This window comes from Stegodyphus dumicola, chromosome 3 (genome assembly GCF_044657685.1).
Source record: "Stegodyphus dumicola isolate Sdum_Otavi_A_Nest chromosome 3, ASM4465768v1".
NCBI lineage: Eukaryota > Metazoa > Arthropoda > Arachnida > Araneae > Eresidae > Stegodyphus > Stegodyphus dumicola.
Genome location: NC_140770.1, coordinates 123,033,405 through 123,051,005, shown reverse-complemented (window position 1 = coordinate 123,051,005; position 17,601 = coordinate 123,033,405). Strand labels below are relative to the sequence as shown.

General features: G+C 32.1%; 1 protein-coding gene across 1 annotated transcript in view; it reads left to right on the top strand.

Moving 5' to 3' along the window:
• The window catches only part of LOC118204589 (progranulin-like), a 52,452-nt gene that overhangs the window by 30,625 nt on the left and 4,226 nt on the right, over nt 1-17,601 (top strand). The window contains exon 3 of the mRNA XM_085813269.1: nt 15,747-15,851. Within this exon, the coding sequence (XP_085669395.1) occupies nt 15,747-15,851 (105 nt within the window). The remainder of the gene's footprint in view (nt 1-15,746; nt 15,852-17,601) is intronic.

The window sequence follows — 17,601 nt, the reverse complement described above, 5'->3', positions numbered from 1 at the left end:
GCGTGTTCGTTAAGTCCTCACAATATATCTATATATTGTTAAAATGATCTATCAAGGATATGTAGGGGTTATGCTCGATTGTGGTTGTAACATCAAGTACTTCAGAGGAAGCTCAACTAAAAATCCTTATAACTTCCCATACGCTGGAGCCTAGTGAGGATGTTGTAGGAATATACTAAAATGTGGCCTTAAGTCATATTATTAGTTTGTTTCCTCTCATACGATAAAGTTAAGATTGTTTGAATGTCATTTTTACACCTCATTGCATGATCCTGTTATACACAATTCCTTAAAAACATACGTTATAATTATTACACGCACGCACGCACACACGCACGCACACACACACGCACGCACGCACGCACGCACACACACACACACACACGCACGCGCACGCACGCACACGCGCACACGCACGCACACACGCACACACACACACACACACACACAATTTTAAGGATTCCATAAATGAAAATTTTAGCTTTAGGTGTTCTGCAAAAAAAATTGTAAATTTATTGGTCCAGTAAAAGAAAGTTACATTTTTAGACGTATTTCAGCAAAAGAAAATTATAATTTTAGGTATTCCATAAAATTAATGGTTCCCTAGCTCAACAAAATTTTGAGACCACTGATTTATGATGAATGCCTAAATATTTCGTGGATGGACAGGTTTGGATATGTAATTTGAAACCTGGTCACGTGGGAAGTTAATTCGAACAGAAAATTCGAAATAATTTCCATTCTTGCAATAAAAATAACTTAAAAATAATGTTATGTAACCTCTTCTACAGAACATTCCATCGACTTCGTTTTATTAGGATAAAGGAATTAAAAAATGCCTTGTATGAAAAGAATTCCATTTGCAGCTCCACTAAATTACTTTGACACGAGAATAAAATTAATTGTAGAAACAGTTTACGAAACTACAGAAACATAATTTTTAATGCGATTTCCATTTGGCATATTAGTGTTAAAAAAATACACAGCCTTCACAAATGAAGCTCTCGAAACCTGTTTAGCAGTAACCTTGGCTTTACCAAGAGGGAGACTAAACCCATTCTGCGCTTGAAAAGAAAAGGAACAAGTGAGAAACCTTCGAAAGAGGTAACATTTTCTTTCATTTGAAATTGTATAACAGTACTGTCTGAATTACGTTTTAGTAATAGAGGAAAACATTTAATGACGAAAAGCGTAATTGTTCTAATGAAAATTTCTTGTTAGATCCATCACGTATCAAAAGAGGTAATCTAATTTAATTTTTTTTTTAAATTTCACACAAGAATTTCGGAAACCGTGAATTTTATTTGCATGTACATTTGAAATCTGTAGAAGAAATAATCAGTGAAATTTTTCGAAGCATATTTTAGTTTTCGTATACGTTGAATGAGTAGCGCCTGCCCGCTCGTCAAAGGGAAGGATATTAAAGAAATGAAAGTTTCTGAATGCTAAGCTGAGGTTATTATACACAAACGTCAAGTAAATCATCATTTATATGTTTTTTAAAAAAATTCAAAAATAATTTTTTAATTTAGTATAAATGAGAAAGGTGTGTAATCGAAATTTTCGTTTAAGATACGGTGCATATACTTTTGGAAAAAAAAAATTAATACTTTTGCATTTAGCGATATGTTCATCATACAGATTTAATTTTGTCACACTACTCTGTCTGAGATCCTGTTTATAGTTTTTAAAAGTTAAAGTATTCCTTTCTTAAAATTGCAAAGATTAAAATTATAAATTAAATGCGTATTCGTAATAAAATGTGAATTATAATTAAATTTATATACCCGACATTATTTACCATTTTTTTTCCTGATAGATTGCGAAAAAATTTAAGATTTTAATTTTTCAAAACAAAAGATATATGGTTAAAGCGTTACTAGTCTGCTGATTAAATCAGCAGACTAGTCTCGCCATTAGCTCTTTTTTTAAATTTTCAATATGAAAAGTGGAAAATACACGTTTTATATCAGCATCGGTTTTCGGAAAAAATTTGAAGAGAAAACCCCCAAAAGAATTATTGCTTCTATTACTAACCTTGATATTATAAAACCTTGATATTATAAAACCTTGATATTATAACCTTGATATTCTATTACTAACATGATAAAATTAGCGCAATTAAATTATTTACTAGTTCAATAATTAAGTTTAGGCCGCCCAGGCGGTACAGTGGTTAGGAGAGCCGACTACGATTCCGAGGGTCCCGGGCTCGAAACCCGGAAAAGGCATGGATGTAAATGTCTATTCCCTCATAGGGGGTAACGGCGGCCGCTTATTAGGTGCCATCACAATAAAATGGCCACCACTTCTGGCCTTAGGAGTGGCCAATGCCATTATAGGCAAGTGCCCGCCATTGTAAAAAATATAATTAAGTTTATGAATAAAATGCCAGATTAAAAAATTCTGTTTCCATTCAGTTTTCTTCTAAGAAGGAAGAAATGACTTTTGCTGAAGAGCCTTGCTTCTAATTTTATGCTTTCAAAATTTGCAGTTGAAAAAACAAATGCATAAAATTTCACATATTTTAAATATTATACACAAGGTTCTGAAGGTAGTCTTGAAAGCGAAAGCCCGGGCCCTGCGAAGATCAGGCCCAATTGATAGAAATGAGTCAGAACAGCAATAAAATGATGTATAAATATAAATTAGGTGTAATCGATGCTTCACGAAAGATATTTCATCTTAAGTGAGCTGAAATACAACATCCTGTACTTTCTTCTGGACTAGAATGCGAGAACTTGAAACGATGTGATATTTCATGGAGTGATTTGATCAAAAATATTATTTTCATTTATTTATTTATTTCTTAAAAGTATATGTTAGTTGTTCTGAGTATTTTCCTATAAATAAATGCTTTCTACTACCTATAAATTATTTGGTATTAACTGATAATTTATTCGAGTTCAAGATAGAGAAGCTTATTTAAAATGCATATTTGTTGCAATTGTTCATGAAAGTAATTGTGATATGTCATAAAAGTTTGAAGATTTCATGTACTTTGGAGCAGCTTCGAAAACACAAAAATATTTTAAAAATCTCAATTCCCATAGAAAATTTCAGATCTGTCATATTATTTCCGAAGTTAAAGCTCTTCAGCTGAATTTCAAAACATTTTAACGAACTAGAATAGTATATATAACTACTGATAGATTTACGAACTTAAAAGTATATAGAAGGTTTCAATAGCAAAAGACTAATTTTGAAAGTGTTAATGGTTAGTTATTTCGTCATATATGTAATATAAATAAATGCATTTTTCTCAGAAAATTGTCCATGAAAGCAGAATAGTCGTAATTGTCTACAGTGAGAAAATGGCAGTGAGTTAAAAAATAAAATATTCAAGGCAATTAAAATGTAAATAAAAAATGGTATGAATGCAATATATTAACAAAACGTCAGAAATAGAAATAAAATAGTTGTATGAGTGTCTGAAATGGACAATATGAATCAAAATCTATATATGAAAGATGTAACTTCATTCTAAAAATTTTAAATATATCAAGCCGGCTTAAAGGTAATCGAAGTTTAAAACTAAATATAGTGCTATAAAAAAAAACGAAAAGCTTAAATACATGCATTCAAATCTGAGTTATATTAAAAATTGTGAGGAAATTTCTGAATATGAAGAAAAATGAAAGGTTGAAAACTCAAATGATGTTAATAATAGTGTCTAAAATGATGTAAAGTATTAGAAGTTGTAGTAATAATAACACTACTACAGAAAGAAAATTTGTATAATGCATAAATTAAAATAGAAGTATAAAATGTAGACCAAGTAGGGATTAAAATGAATGAAAAATAATTAACGATCATTAACGTAAAATAAAATGCTTAATTTAAATACTTCAAAATGCTAAAGAAATTAAAGAATATGAAAAAACATGAAAAATTAAATGAAATATCAAAATTAATGCCATATTAAAATCAGAAAATATAATAAGTTAAAATTAAGACTACATAGCGAATAAGGAAAAAAAATAAATAAATAAAGATCATATGCTTGTGACGAAAGCACAAAGTGTAGGAAACAAGTTAAAAATTGCATCCAAAATTAAATAATATAATGAATTAAAACGCTTATCTGAGTAATTACGCTCATAAAATATAACACATAAATCAAAATTTAGAATATATTTAAGATCACAAACGTTAAGAAGTACGAATGAAGTTAAAAGTTATATCTAAAATTAAGTAATATGATAAACATAAACCGTATTTGATTAGCTGAGTTGTTAATATATAATAAAAAATTAGTTAAAATTAAGGGTATGTTGTTGAAAGATATGAAAATAGTTCTGGGTAAAATGAAATAAAATAATAAAAACTAGTAACACTAATAAAAAATTATGGAAAATAAATGTCCTTAACAACAAAAGAAATAAGTTAGATATATAGATCATACAGATTCCATCTTTAGAACATGCTGGTTAAATGTATGATAGTGATTAAAAATTTGTATCTAAAATTAAAGTCTTGTGATCACATGGCACTTAAATAACAGTGATCATCATCATCATCATCAATATTGCCGGCATATTGCAGTTTTTACGCAATGTTTCCGGCTCATGACACATAGGCCCAAAGGGCGCATGACGGTAGAAAGCAATGACGATTGAAAGGAGGCGTCAGTAGTACGAAGAGCACAGCCAACTCTATAATGGCCTTGAAGCGCAAAAGTCACGTGATCAAGATGGTCGATGTATTTTTGTGGTAGGTTGTGATTGTGAACTCGTGGTCGTGGATTTTTTGGATGTATATTTTGCTATTAAGTGATTTTAAATCACTTATGCTAAGGTAAATAATATTTTTATCTATACTTCGTTTTATACTTTTTTAATTTTTAGATTTATTTGGGAACATTTGTAGCTGTTCTCAATCCTATTCAAGTATTTCGTTTTAACATAACATCGAATACATTAGTTTGGACATTTCGCGTAGTGTTGTTTTGAATATTTGTTTGGAATAGTAAATTAGGAATTCCTTGTTTTGATTATTTCTTTCTAATAGCATATTTGACATTCTGTCCCAATAAAAGAAACTTTATCACCACAAACTTTTCAGTCATTAATAACAATTACAGATGCATTCAATTGATTCCATGTTTGTTTCAAAAGTATGAAGCTGAATACATATTGTTAGGAAAATTTCAATGCTCCTGAATCACGTTTTGAAATGTATCGGCAAATGTCAGGTTCAGATTATTAAATAAATGACCTACGATTATTAGAAAATGAGAAGAAGCTTCGTTTTAAAAACAATATTATAATTTCAATCAAATATGAATGTCCCTTTTACCAGATTATGATAAGGATTCTATCTTTACTTTTGCGAATATTAATTGATTATTCAAATTTACTAATTAATGATTTTTTTATAGAAAATGTTTCTTCTGATATTTTAGCAGTGCTAGTTTATGTTTCAGGTTATGATGCCATGAAAAAATTAAGGGTGATAAAATGCAATATTTGACAGGACTGGTTGCAAAGTATTCATTCAGTAGATACAGCAGATGATATTTTTGGTTTTCTTGAAGAATTAGATAAGGGGGAAATTTAAAATTTTCCATCTGAAGTTACTCTATTAAAATCTTCAATTGTATATTTCTTGTTTGGTGAAATTCTTAAAAACATGGAAAATACATTTCTTATGCCAGGAAAGCAAATGGATATTTTATATAAGTTATCTTGGATACGGTTAGTACACCATACAGTTACTTTAATTTAACAGATTCTTGCACTTGTGGAATGACTTTACAAACTCGGTTAGAAAATATGTTTGATAACTTGTAAAATAATGTTAAATAATTATGCAAAATATAAAAATGACAAAATCAATATAAAATGTTCATATAAAAATGTTAAAAAATTTAATCAATTTAATTTAATAACTCAATTGTTTATTTTGATTTATGCTTTGTTTCTGCATAGATTATGTATAATATGTAGCATGTATGTATATGGTACAGCTTCAAGTTTTATGAATTAATTTTTAATAGTGGAATAGACCTGTAATTTGGAGAAATCACTTTAAAAAAAAAACCAAGCCTCTTGGATGGTTTGGAAAAAGTGATTTTGATTGGAATTTGATTTAAATTGGAACTAGTACAAATAGATGGCTATCCTTTTTTATGAATGCAATTAGCATTTAGTTCTTTGATATTATCTTGAAAGATTTATTTATAGTACAGCATGCATGTAAGTTCATCTTTATATTCAAATTTTCTAGCATTTAAGGAATTTTAACTCATTCACTGTTTTGATAAAATTGAGATATGCAGATTTTATTAGTGAATGGAGTGAAGAGAGATGACTATGGGTATTTGTCTTTTAAAAATTTATATAGCTGATGCGATGGTAGCGGCATGGAGTTTTACAAAATAATTCTTCCCTTAATATTTATTTTACTAGTATGAAAATCTAAATTTTACATTCATAAATCTATTGAATTCCCCCCCCCCCATTATGTGGATTTTATATTAGTTTGACAATAAATTTGATTCAGATTAAGTAAATGGATTTCATTTTTATCAAAATTACATAAATGAAGTTCGCATGTGGTGATTCTCAATGGTATTTTTAGTTACATAAACGAAGTACAAATTGTTTTAAAAATTATTGAAGATATACATTTTTACCGCCTTTAAAAATACAGTATGAAAAATTTAATGTAAATCATACGACCTACTCACGTTTATTAATTTATATTTATTTTAAGACAAACTATTATTTCGGTAAACTTTAACTCCGGGATTAGGGTAAAGAGAAAGAGATCGACTATTTCGATCACGTGACCTTCCGAAACTGATTTCGCTTCAAGGCCATGATACAGTCAGCTGTGTACGAAGAGGGGGTGACAGCATGACTTCACAAGTCCAGTGAAACACACAGACGAAGCTCAGAACCAGGAGAGGCAAAGACAGAGTGAAAATCAGACTTGTTCTGTTGTTCATGATAGGTACATGTCATAATAAAGTTATACAAATAAGCTGATACAATACAATTTATTAGAATAATAAAATACATGCAAATAAAATGAAAAGAGTATAAAATAAAATACGGCAAAATAAGTCTATATACATATATACAGCGACGTTGCACTCGTGATAAAGTTACGTAGGGAAGTTCGAATTTCGAGCGGTGAAGGCCGCAAGCGGTCGAATACGTGCGTCCTCTGCAAAAATCTGGTAATCGAATACTTTGAAGTGTTTCATATGAGAACAATTTTTTGCTTTTTCAAAGAATTTTCTATTAGCTTTATGAAGGAACTCTTCAACTCTGTCTATACGTAGGTCTCTATGTAAGGTCTCATTCGAAACATAAAAGTGCGCATTAGTAATAATTCTGAGAAGTTTGTTTTGCGTAATTTGGAGTTTTTTCATGTCACTTTGAGTGTAGGTCGCCCAGGCAGGAGATGCGTAACAAAAAATTGGTCTGATAGTTGCTGTATAGATGTGTCTTTTCCTTTTAAGATCAAGTCTAGAGTTTTTACCTATTAGTGGGAGGAGATTTTTGATAGTATAGGAGGTCTTCCATTTAATACTGTGAATATGGTCTTTTCAGGTAAATCTGTGATTCAAAACTACTCCAAGATAAGTAGCCTTTTTAACAAATGGTACTTCTTCATTAAAGATATTAATTTTTCTGTCCAAAGGGATTCTGGAATGTTTTTTACCGATGATTATCAATTGGGATTTTTGTCCGTTAATCGCAATTCTCCATTTAGCGCACCATTCCTCTATGCCTGGAATTTTTTCTTGAAGTTTTATCAGTGCATGCTCTTGACTATGTGACTTCACGGCAAGGGCGGTATCATCTGCATAACATCCGAGGTAAGTATTGAGATCGGCACTATTGGGTAGATCATAAACATAAAAAAGATACAAAATAGGGCCAAGAATAGATCCTTGAGCTACCCAGGCTTTCAGATATTTGGTCTCAGAGTGTTCATATCCAAAATTTACAAAGAATTTGCGGTTCCGTATGAAAGAGTTGATAAGTAAGATGAGGTCTCTACTGAAATCAAGTGTGATGAGCTTGAAAATGAGCCCCTCATGCCAGACGCGGTCGAAAGCTTTCGCCACGTCTAGCATGAGTAAGGCGACACTTTGATGCCTAAATAAAGCGGATCCAATGAATTCACACAGACGAACAAGTTGTTTTGTCGTTGAGAGATTTTTACGGAAACCAAATTGTTCCATTGGGAGCTTATCCATATGCGGCTCAATTCTTTTATAGATGACCCGTTCGAAAATCTTACCTAGTCCTGGGAGTAGACTTATCGGACGGTATCCTTCCGGTTTGGTGGCATCTTAAAAATAACAGTGATTCACCAAGCGAACTTAAGCAACTGCTGCGCATCACGTGATGGAGGAATATTTTCAGCTGAAGGCTGGTGTAATAGACTGTTAACCGCAGTTTTTTTTTTTTTTTTTTTGTAACAGTGTGTGTAATCGTCGAAAAATACATGTTTGTCTGTTATCCTGGTTGGATTTCTTTATTATTTATATTGTGATCTCCGAGATATTTTGTTTTCTACATCTAATTTTATGGAAGAGCATGTGTGATGTGATATTATAAGACCCAATAAAGTTTATCAATAAGCAGAAAATTTAAAATAGCAGAAAACTGCTATTCAATTTATAATTTATAATACATGCATCGAAAACTGACTATTATACCCACCTATACGTAGCATTCTGTTATATTCAAGTACAGTATACAGGATTGCCCTGTATTTTTTAAAATAGGAGAGGGCCCTGTATTTCCAGAGCTGCGAGTTTCCCTATGTGTAGCGATCGATAAAGAAATGAGCCGGGGAATCACTAATACTGGGATTCCGGGTGATTTACCAGCGCGGTTGATGTAAAATAACAAAAATTATTCCGCCGCATGTGGCAATATCGGACGGTCACATTGCATCGACATTTTAATAACAAAGCAAAATTAACTTTGTTTAATTAGAATAATCTTAAATGACTCCTTAGGCAGCTGCTTATGTCGCCTATGATTAAAGACGGCTCTGGAATATTTAATAGTTGTATACATCCAATTTGGTGTTTTAGCTGTAACTAACAAGACTTTAATTCGATTAGAAATTGTGAGGATCATGTTATGATACGTTTGTTTGATGCTGCTCCGTAGGTAGTTGTTTCCTCGTGTCGCCATTTTTTAGCATTGATTAGAAATGCAGCAGCTTGCGAGAGTTATAAAAGCAGTTATAAAAATTGATCTTGGGATTCGATCCTGTGTTCGTTAGGTGGCAGTCAAATATGGTACCGCTATCTCAAGAAACTTCGCGCGGGGTAGATTTTGGCATTCGACCATCTTTACAGTGCGAGCATTTTGAATAGCTCTCGAGTTCTCTACAAAAGTAAACAAAGAAGCAATTTTATTATTTAAACGCAATTTGGGACCACTGACCTAAAAGAACTAAAAGGGCTACAGCTAGGCCTGTTGTTCTACATTCTTATAAACTTTTGTTTATGTTGGGTTACCCTTCTCCAGCTTTCAAAGTTTCTTGCGCATTAAAACTATTTGTTTTAAATTTATCCTTAGTACCTTGGCTTGTTAACATCATTATGCCAAACTTTATTTTATTATTTCGTTTGACTTTTATAATACATTTATTTTATTATTTACCTATTAATCCCTAATTTATTAATCTTTCCATTGATTTCCTTATATTTGATTTAATGTAAATTGCGTGATATTTATTATTAATCATATTTTACCACCGTTCTTTTCGGCCTTGCATAATGAAGCCTGGGCTATAAAAAAAAAACTGTTCTCCTTGGATATCGTGTTCCGAAGTGCGGTGCAATCTTGAAATTTGAGTACTTGGGTTATCGGTTTTCTGTTGCATTTCTTCTCCTCCGTTAATCCTTTTTTCTTAGTATCATGCACTTCAATAATTAGGAACTATTAATGTCCTCAGTTTCGCTTCTTGCAAGCACTTTTACAATGCTCTTTTGATGGTGCTGCCATCTAGTGACATTATTTTACTTCAAAATCCAAACTTACTGTCTATTTACGAAGAAAATTAAAAGAAATGTCTCAATGGCGTATGTCCAGCTAGCAATTTCAAAATCTGTTGTTTGAACTTCGGTGAAAACACAAATGATCTGCACATTTACTAATTTAATAATTATATTTGAACTTATAGAAGAGACAAATGCATTTGCAAACAAGTCCGGTTTCGACAAGTTCTAGCACTTTCGGTACTCTATGCGATTAGTAAATTTAATGCTCTATATAGATTAAAAAGCAAATTTTAATTTTATTACTTGATGCTTGAAATAAAAACTTAACTGACGTCCTCCAAAATTTTATGCCGCAAGCGGCTCGTGCTTTTAATCGAACTTGTTCACAAATTACTCTAATATGAAATCCTGTCTTTCTTATTATTTTCGTTTTTATTCCTTAAGAGTATTATCATCCCTTTCTGTTCAAAAGTGTATTATTCTACTTTTAAAATTTGTGTTAAATGATTGTCAGATAGCTACTTCTTACTAAACAATCAACCTTATTAGATTATATCAGTATAGTTTAATAATCTATTAAAACTATAAGTAATATTAGCTGAATATGAAACTCCAGTTTTAAAAGCTATTATTATTACTTTTAATACTTAGCTTTCATTTACGCGTCAAAATATATTATTATGCTACTAGCGTATCACGGACTCTAAGAGACTAATAAACATGTTCTAAAGTATTAATTTATTGTTGTAAAAAAGTTTGCCTCCTAAGTAAAACATCATTCATGTAAATGACAAAATATTCTTTTAATAAGCTTACCTACTGCATCCACACATTTTTGATAACTCCATAGGTTGTTTTGTTGCCAGTAAGCCCAAAGGAAAGTTTTTTAACCTTTTGTGTGTTACCTTTATTTATTAAATGTTCTTTGTAATTAAAATTCAATTCAACAGCAATATCGCAAAATAATATTAAAACGAGCATATCTTTAGAATTTCCGATACACAGTCTCGTGGGCTGGAGATAAAAATGTTTTATTTTCCGTACAATTTTGCCATTGCTCGCTTTGAAACCGTTGAGTTTGTTAATAAGAAATTTGTTGAAATGTTACAAAATCTGAAATCGATAATAAAACAAATTCCAAATTAATGCTTCCAGATGCCCATATTGTGTCGAAGATTACGTTATTCCAAATTTGATGGCTCTAGGTACCGTTGTTTTAGCACAGTGTGAGAACCATACATACATTTATGCAGATTCTTTATTATTTAATTTCTTTAAATATAACACAGGGCGATAATATTTGGTGGCAACAATCTGAAAAGAGAATCGGCATTTAAAGGTTCCAACGCAAAATGCCAAAACGAAATTTATAGCTCTTTGGGCTAACAATAATTATTAGTGGCCAAAAAACATTAAGTAAATAAAATTAAATGAAAGTACGTATAAAATACAAACTACATGTCATCTGAAATGCAACACTTATTGTTAATTATTTACAAACTTAACAAATTTTTTTAATGAATTTATTATTTAATTAAGGGTATATTTTGTTTAAACTATTTTAAAGAAACTTTAATTACTCATTAAAATATTTATTCTTAAAATTATTTAACACTGTTCTTATATTTTAAGTAATTTTAGTTTCCCAAATTTTATGTTATTATCATAAATTACGTTCTAATTCCATGTTCTGTTTGTTCTGAGAAATTTTCGTGGGGTTGGTAGGACGGTTTTTATTTTCTTAAATTTTAATTTCTACAGTTGAAGCTATACTCGAATTTAATATCCCAAATCTAAATCATGTTGAAAAAAACTCTCTTTTGATTCGTATATCATTGTGATAAGGAAAAAATGCATTCAAATACTGAAAAAAAACTCACTGGATATTAATGGGAAATTGGATAACCCTCCTTACAATTATGACATCACTAAAAATTTTAGTGAAAATCTACGCCGTTGGTTTTAAAAAGTTTTTCGGTGAAGATGGAGATGATCTTTTCCTAAACAGAATGAATTTTTATAATTCAGCACTACTTCGCAACACATTAATTTGATTACGATGCCATCATTTTTTCACTCTGTGTTGGTGATTGCAACATTTTATTCCAGACTCCGTCGATTTTGATTGAACTCCGAAGAGACGGATAGCCATCCCTTTCTTAAGATGAATCTTTCCAGTTTTTGTAAATCATGTTGCCAGGAAGAAAATCATTGTCTTACTAGATTCATGAAAATCTGGGAAGGTCGTCTTTAAATGCTTCAACAAATTTACCGTAAGAATGAGAAGTAATGCTCAATCATAAAAATTTACCTACTTGGGAAAAACTCTTCTTTTCCATTTTGCGTCATACAAATGGGTCTTAGAGATAACAACATAAACTTTAATTGACATTACAAGTGGCATATGACTTGTACCAAAATAGGATGACGATCCATTGAGACAGTAGGCCATTAATATCCATTCTGGATTTTCCACACTCTTTGAAAACTCGATATGCGCGATTTTAGGATCACCCCTTAGCTACTACTTATAAAATTATAGTATTATTTTATCTACCGCTAAAATATTAATAAGCTTTATTTGCCTACACTTATTGTCAGGTGTTCTATTCTGTAATTAAAGTTTCTTTTATACTTCTATTGATGAAAAAAAAAAAAACCTTAAAATTTAAAACCTCCACTATCTGCATTATGGTGAGATATTTTTATTTAATAGCTACCAATATAATGGGTATAATTATAAGTGCAAATTCTTATTCGATTGACAGATTTATCCGCTTTGTAAAATATTATCTTGAAGTCCAAGTAAAATTATTTTTAAAGATTAATTTAGGCTGTACTTAGCAATGAACTTTTACGTTATTAAGCTGAAACGAGATATTTTGTACATCGTCATATAGAAGACCTTCAGTTTATCACGGGCGAAGTGTTTATCACACCTTCAGTTTATCACAAGCAGAAAACAGAAACACCTCGAAGTTTCCTTCTATGCATTTAATAATATGTAAATTCCAATTACATCACGCATCAACTCATAAATATTCAATTTCGAAGCCACGGAGCATTCGACAAGTGGGCCGCAGCTTAATTTAATTTTCTTATCTTTAGTTTTGGAACTTCGTATGGCAACAGTATACACTTCAAAGCATGATTTTTTTATGTAGACCCACATGAAATTATACTGTTACGTGATAACGGATTCGTAATGGATTGAATGTACACAGAACACATGATGGCTTGATAGAATTTTTTTCCCCAAAGAAACACTTTACAGTTCTGGAACACTCCACGAAAGTACTCGTACAACTGTTATGAGTATAACACAGCCCAATCAGTACTTTACACTTCAAACTACTAAGAACGTTAAAAACACGGCAATGCAAATCGCATCTAAAGTTCGAAGCTCGCACAGAGATTTCTCAATACTCCGAAGTCTTTTCTGAATTAAAACACTACTTCTTTTGGTAATATAAATTCGATCAAGCTATCATCTCTTCTGTATGCATTAAGTCCGTTACGAAACCGTATGCATGCAGCAAATTTTGGTGTCAGAAGTGAGAGTGCGTGCCGATGACAAAATCGATGGAGGTTCAACTAAAACAACTGATGGCAACCTCGGCTGCATTCAAAGAAGAAATGAAAGCGGGCCAAAAAGAGATGACAAGATGAAAAAGGGGGGGGCAGGAAAGATGGAAGGCGTCTTCTAGTCATTCAAGAAAGATTGAAGCAGGTCAAGAGGAAATGAAAAGAGAAATTACTGCCATAATAGAAAACATACTTAAGACTATGGAAGGCAGAATAGACACGGTTGGAAAATAAAGTTTGAGAAACAGAAGAAAGAGTTTCTGCTGTCAAACAATAAATCGAAGAAAGAGTCTCTGCTGTCGAACAGAAAATCGATGACAGAGTTTCTGCTGTTGTCGCCGAGGAAGTTGATAGCTTGAAGACATCCAACCTGATAGCTAGTCACAATTCTGAAGCCTTAAATTTATACATATGCCGTCCCGAGCCTCTCTAAAGGTATTCACGTATGACGGAAAAACCTCCTCGCAAGTACACGAGAGAGTCTCAGTTCCCTATATTGGCAAACGCAAATGAATGAAATTCCAAAACTAGAGCCTACCATCTAAGAGAGCAGACGCAGCGGATATCCATCAAATTCTTCCCGCAAACCGGAGACTAGACTTAGAAGTTCTATCCAGCGCGAAGGAGCTGCATTTTGAGGAGAAGGGTTGAAAAAATTACAACAGGCTTCAATTAAAATCCCGTCAACAGAAATCCACGGAAACACTCCAGGAACTTGCTACGAATGCTGAAAGGCTGTCTCATCTCGCCTTTTTGGAGTGTCCGCGAGAAACAAGGGAAATCCTGTCCCTGCCGTACTTCATCGATGGCGTCCGGGATCCTGAAATACAGAAAGCTCCTATGAGTAGCGGATGTCAAGGACTTTATAAGCGCTTTAATGTACTCATGAAATATCCTTCCTGATATTTTTTATTCTAATAGTATTATTAAGAGTATACGAGCTCGTAATGGGTTGAATGCACACATATCCCACTTCGAGGCATTGTAACGAGGTAAATCTAGCAAACAACCGGCAAAGACCACCACCCAGGCAGAACTGATCAAGTCCAGCAGTCAGTGGATCAAATGACTACTCGTCTAGACTATTTAACTAAGCAAATCAATGCCTCGAAGTGGGATATGTGTGCATTCAACTCATTACGAGCTCGTATACTCTTAATAATACTATTAGAATAAAAAATATCAGGAAGGATTAATTTAAATTACACTTTGCTGGAAATAACTTATAAAGTTTTCCAGAAATTGTTACGAATTTCATCGCTACTTGGCATCATTCGGTATGAAAGTTTCTTTCAAAATTTACCAATATATGAAAAATGAAATCCTAATATCAAGAACTTGTTTAGATAAACGAAATTCGACTTATAGCAGGAATTATGATCTGGGATTTCCTATGACCTAGATTCTTTTCGTTATCCCACACACTGTATATATAGAGAGAGACAGAGGAAGAGGAGCTATATTTGGATAAACAATCATAATAGCCGATTGTTAAGCCGCATTAAGCAACTAAAAGGACACCTTTGGTCAAAGGTGGACCGACTTTTGCCCACTCTTGGGTTTTACAATTTAAAATTATTAATGGCAATTTTCGACGATTGAGGGCACGTGTGAAGGTTCTTAGCTGCTTTGCTCATGTCGGAATACAGCCTCCGATCTCTTGGGCCGTAGAACGATGCTTGAACCATTAACGTTAACATTTGTCTAAGAGCGAACGAATCTGGGGCGATATCTTTTCTGTTCGGCAATTATAGCTGCTGCAGTACAATATAAGTATGATGTAAAAGGGCATTTATATTTAATTCTTTAAGAAATATTAATATGAAGTTGTCACCTATCCTATACTTTGTACAATAAATCACATAAATTTCTCTCTTTATTTGCAAACATTCTATAAATGAATGTGCGTTACAGTAGCGTCATATATACATATTAACATTTAAAATACACAGAATGAATATGCTTTTCCTATTAATTAATTTACTGAAGACAGGATTTAGAAATAGGTGTATTTTTACAGTTTTAAAAATTTGTAACTTTTAGAAATACCGCGTCATTTCTGTATGACTTGGTTTAGCTTTAAATGATCATTTATATTAACTTTTCATATCTTTATATTTCCTTGAAGATCAGTTATTCATGCACTATTCTTTCACTTTTTTTTTTCATCAAAAACTAGGAAATGTTATGATGCTCTTGTGGTGGTTACATACAATGGTTCTAGCACACATATTTCACAGTTCAACTTCAAACTTTTGTGACAAGCACAATATTTGCGGCAAAGGTAAGTAAGTCTAAACGTTTCATGATAAAATATATGAGAATATGCATCTGATAACATTTGTGCAAAAATATGCTTTAAAACATGAGCTTAAGCCACAGTCGAAGTTGATTATAACTCGATCATTCATTATAACATTTTTTCCATTATATGTCTGGTATAAAAATTCTTTAATTGATGGGAGTATATTAAACCTCTTTCTGTATAGCGATGCTTTATTATGACATGTTTTTCTGTAGAACACTAGATTTGGTTACAATGTGCTACAATTATATTAGTAGTTCTATAATATCGGACAGCACATTCGAAGTAAAAATTGGCGAATATGAAAAGAGCTGAAGCACAGTACTCTATTGCCGTTTATCAAAGACTGTCTATAGAACCTGCAATCTAGACCAGCGATTCTCAACCAGTGGTACGCAAAGAAACACAGTATTTTTAACTATTAAATTCAAAAATCTCGTAAAGAAAAAGAACCACTTAATAGAAATTTCCTATGATCGAACTGAAGATTTCAAAAATGACATACTTGTTAACTTTTGGCTGAACCGAAAGGAATTTCAAATAAAGCTATCAAATTTGTAACGCCTTTTTTTAAAACTTGTTTGTGTGAACAAGGATTTTTTCCATGTTATATCGGAAATATAAATACAGACCAAAATTAAAAGTGTACCTTAATTTAGGGTTAAACCTAAATGAAATGAGACCAGACATAAAGAAATTGATCTCTCTTAAACAGGCCCAAATTTCACACTAAATTTTAGAATTAAAGTATTATAACTTAAATTTTGATAATTAAAACGGTAACCAATTTTAAATCTAATAGTTTTTTTACGTGGGCGTACTTAATACAAATAGCCAATAGGTTGTGCAAATGGCAATACTTATATTTCTAGTAAAATTGAAAAATAATCATTCTAAAATGTAGTGGTGGTACTAATGTTTTTCAGTTTTTGTTTAGGTGGTATGTGTTAGTCAAAAGGTTGAGAACCGCTGATCTAGACAGTTTCTACGACAGTCCTATCAGCTGTGCTACCTGGCCGGTATACTGACTGCCGCAGAGGACTGGCTGTTCAGCTGTAAGTAATAAAGTAAAGTTAGTAACACAACAATCTTGAGTTTGGGATAGATTTAATCAAGATCTCAATGGATTTCGAGGGCAACAGGAGCAAAGAAATCTGCAAGTCTATGTAAAATGTCTTGGATTTACAAAGCAAGATTCGCATCTTTAATACAACGTCTTGGCGATATCTCTCATGAAAACCCAGGCAGTGAAGCCTCTTAAATAATACACATCGCATATTGCCTTAAGGTGATATAAAACATCCTGAAAAACATATGCAAACTGACGAATTAAATTTTTAAAGCTGTTAACGTGAGATACAATATGAGTAAAAATTGAGCTTTCAAATACTATCGTAAGCAAGATCATCCTGGTAATTGAATGGAGTCTGCAACAAAATGAATAATCAAACTATACGAATGTCAGTTATATGAATTCCAATTATTCGGGTGTTCAGTTATTCTGATCGCTTTTTCTGCTTTTGAAGACATTAAAACTTAACTTTGCTTTTACCCTATATCTTCGCAGATAAGACGATAGCTGAATAATAAAAAAAAAGGACACAAATCCGGAATCACCTTACAGCAGGAATGCAAAAAACATTAGAAAATAAAGGAAATCACTCAGCAATGTATTTAAAATCCTGCAAAATCTTCACATTCATCACCTAAAGCAAATAGCTCCTCTAAC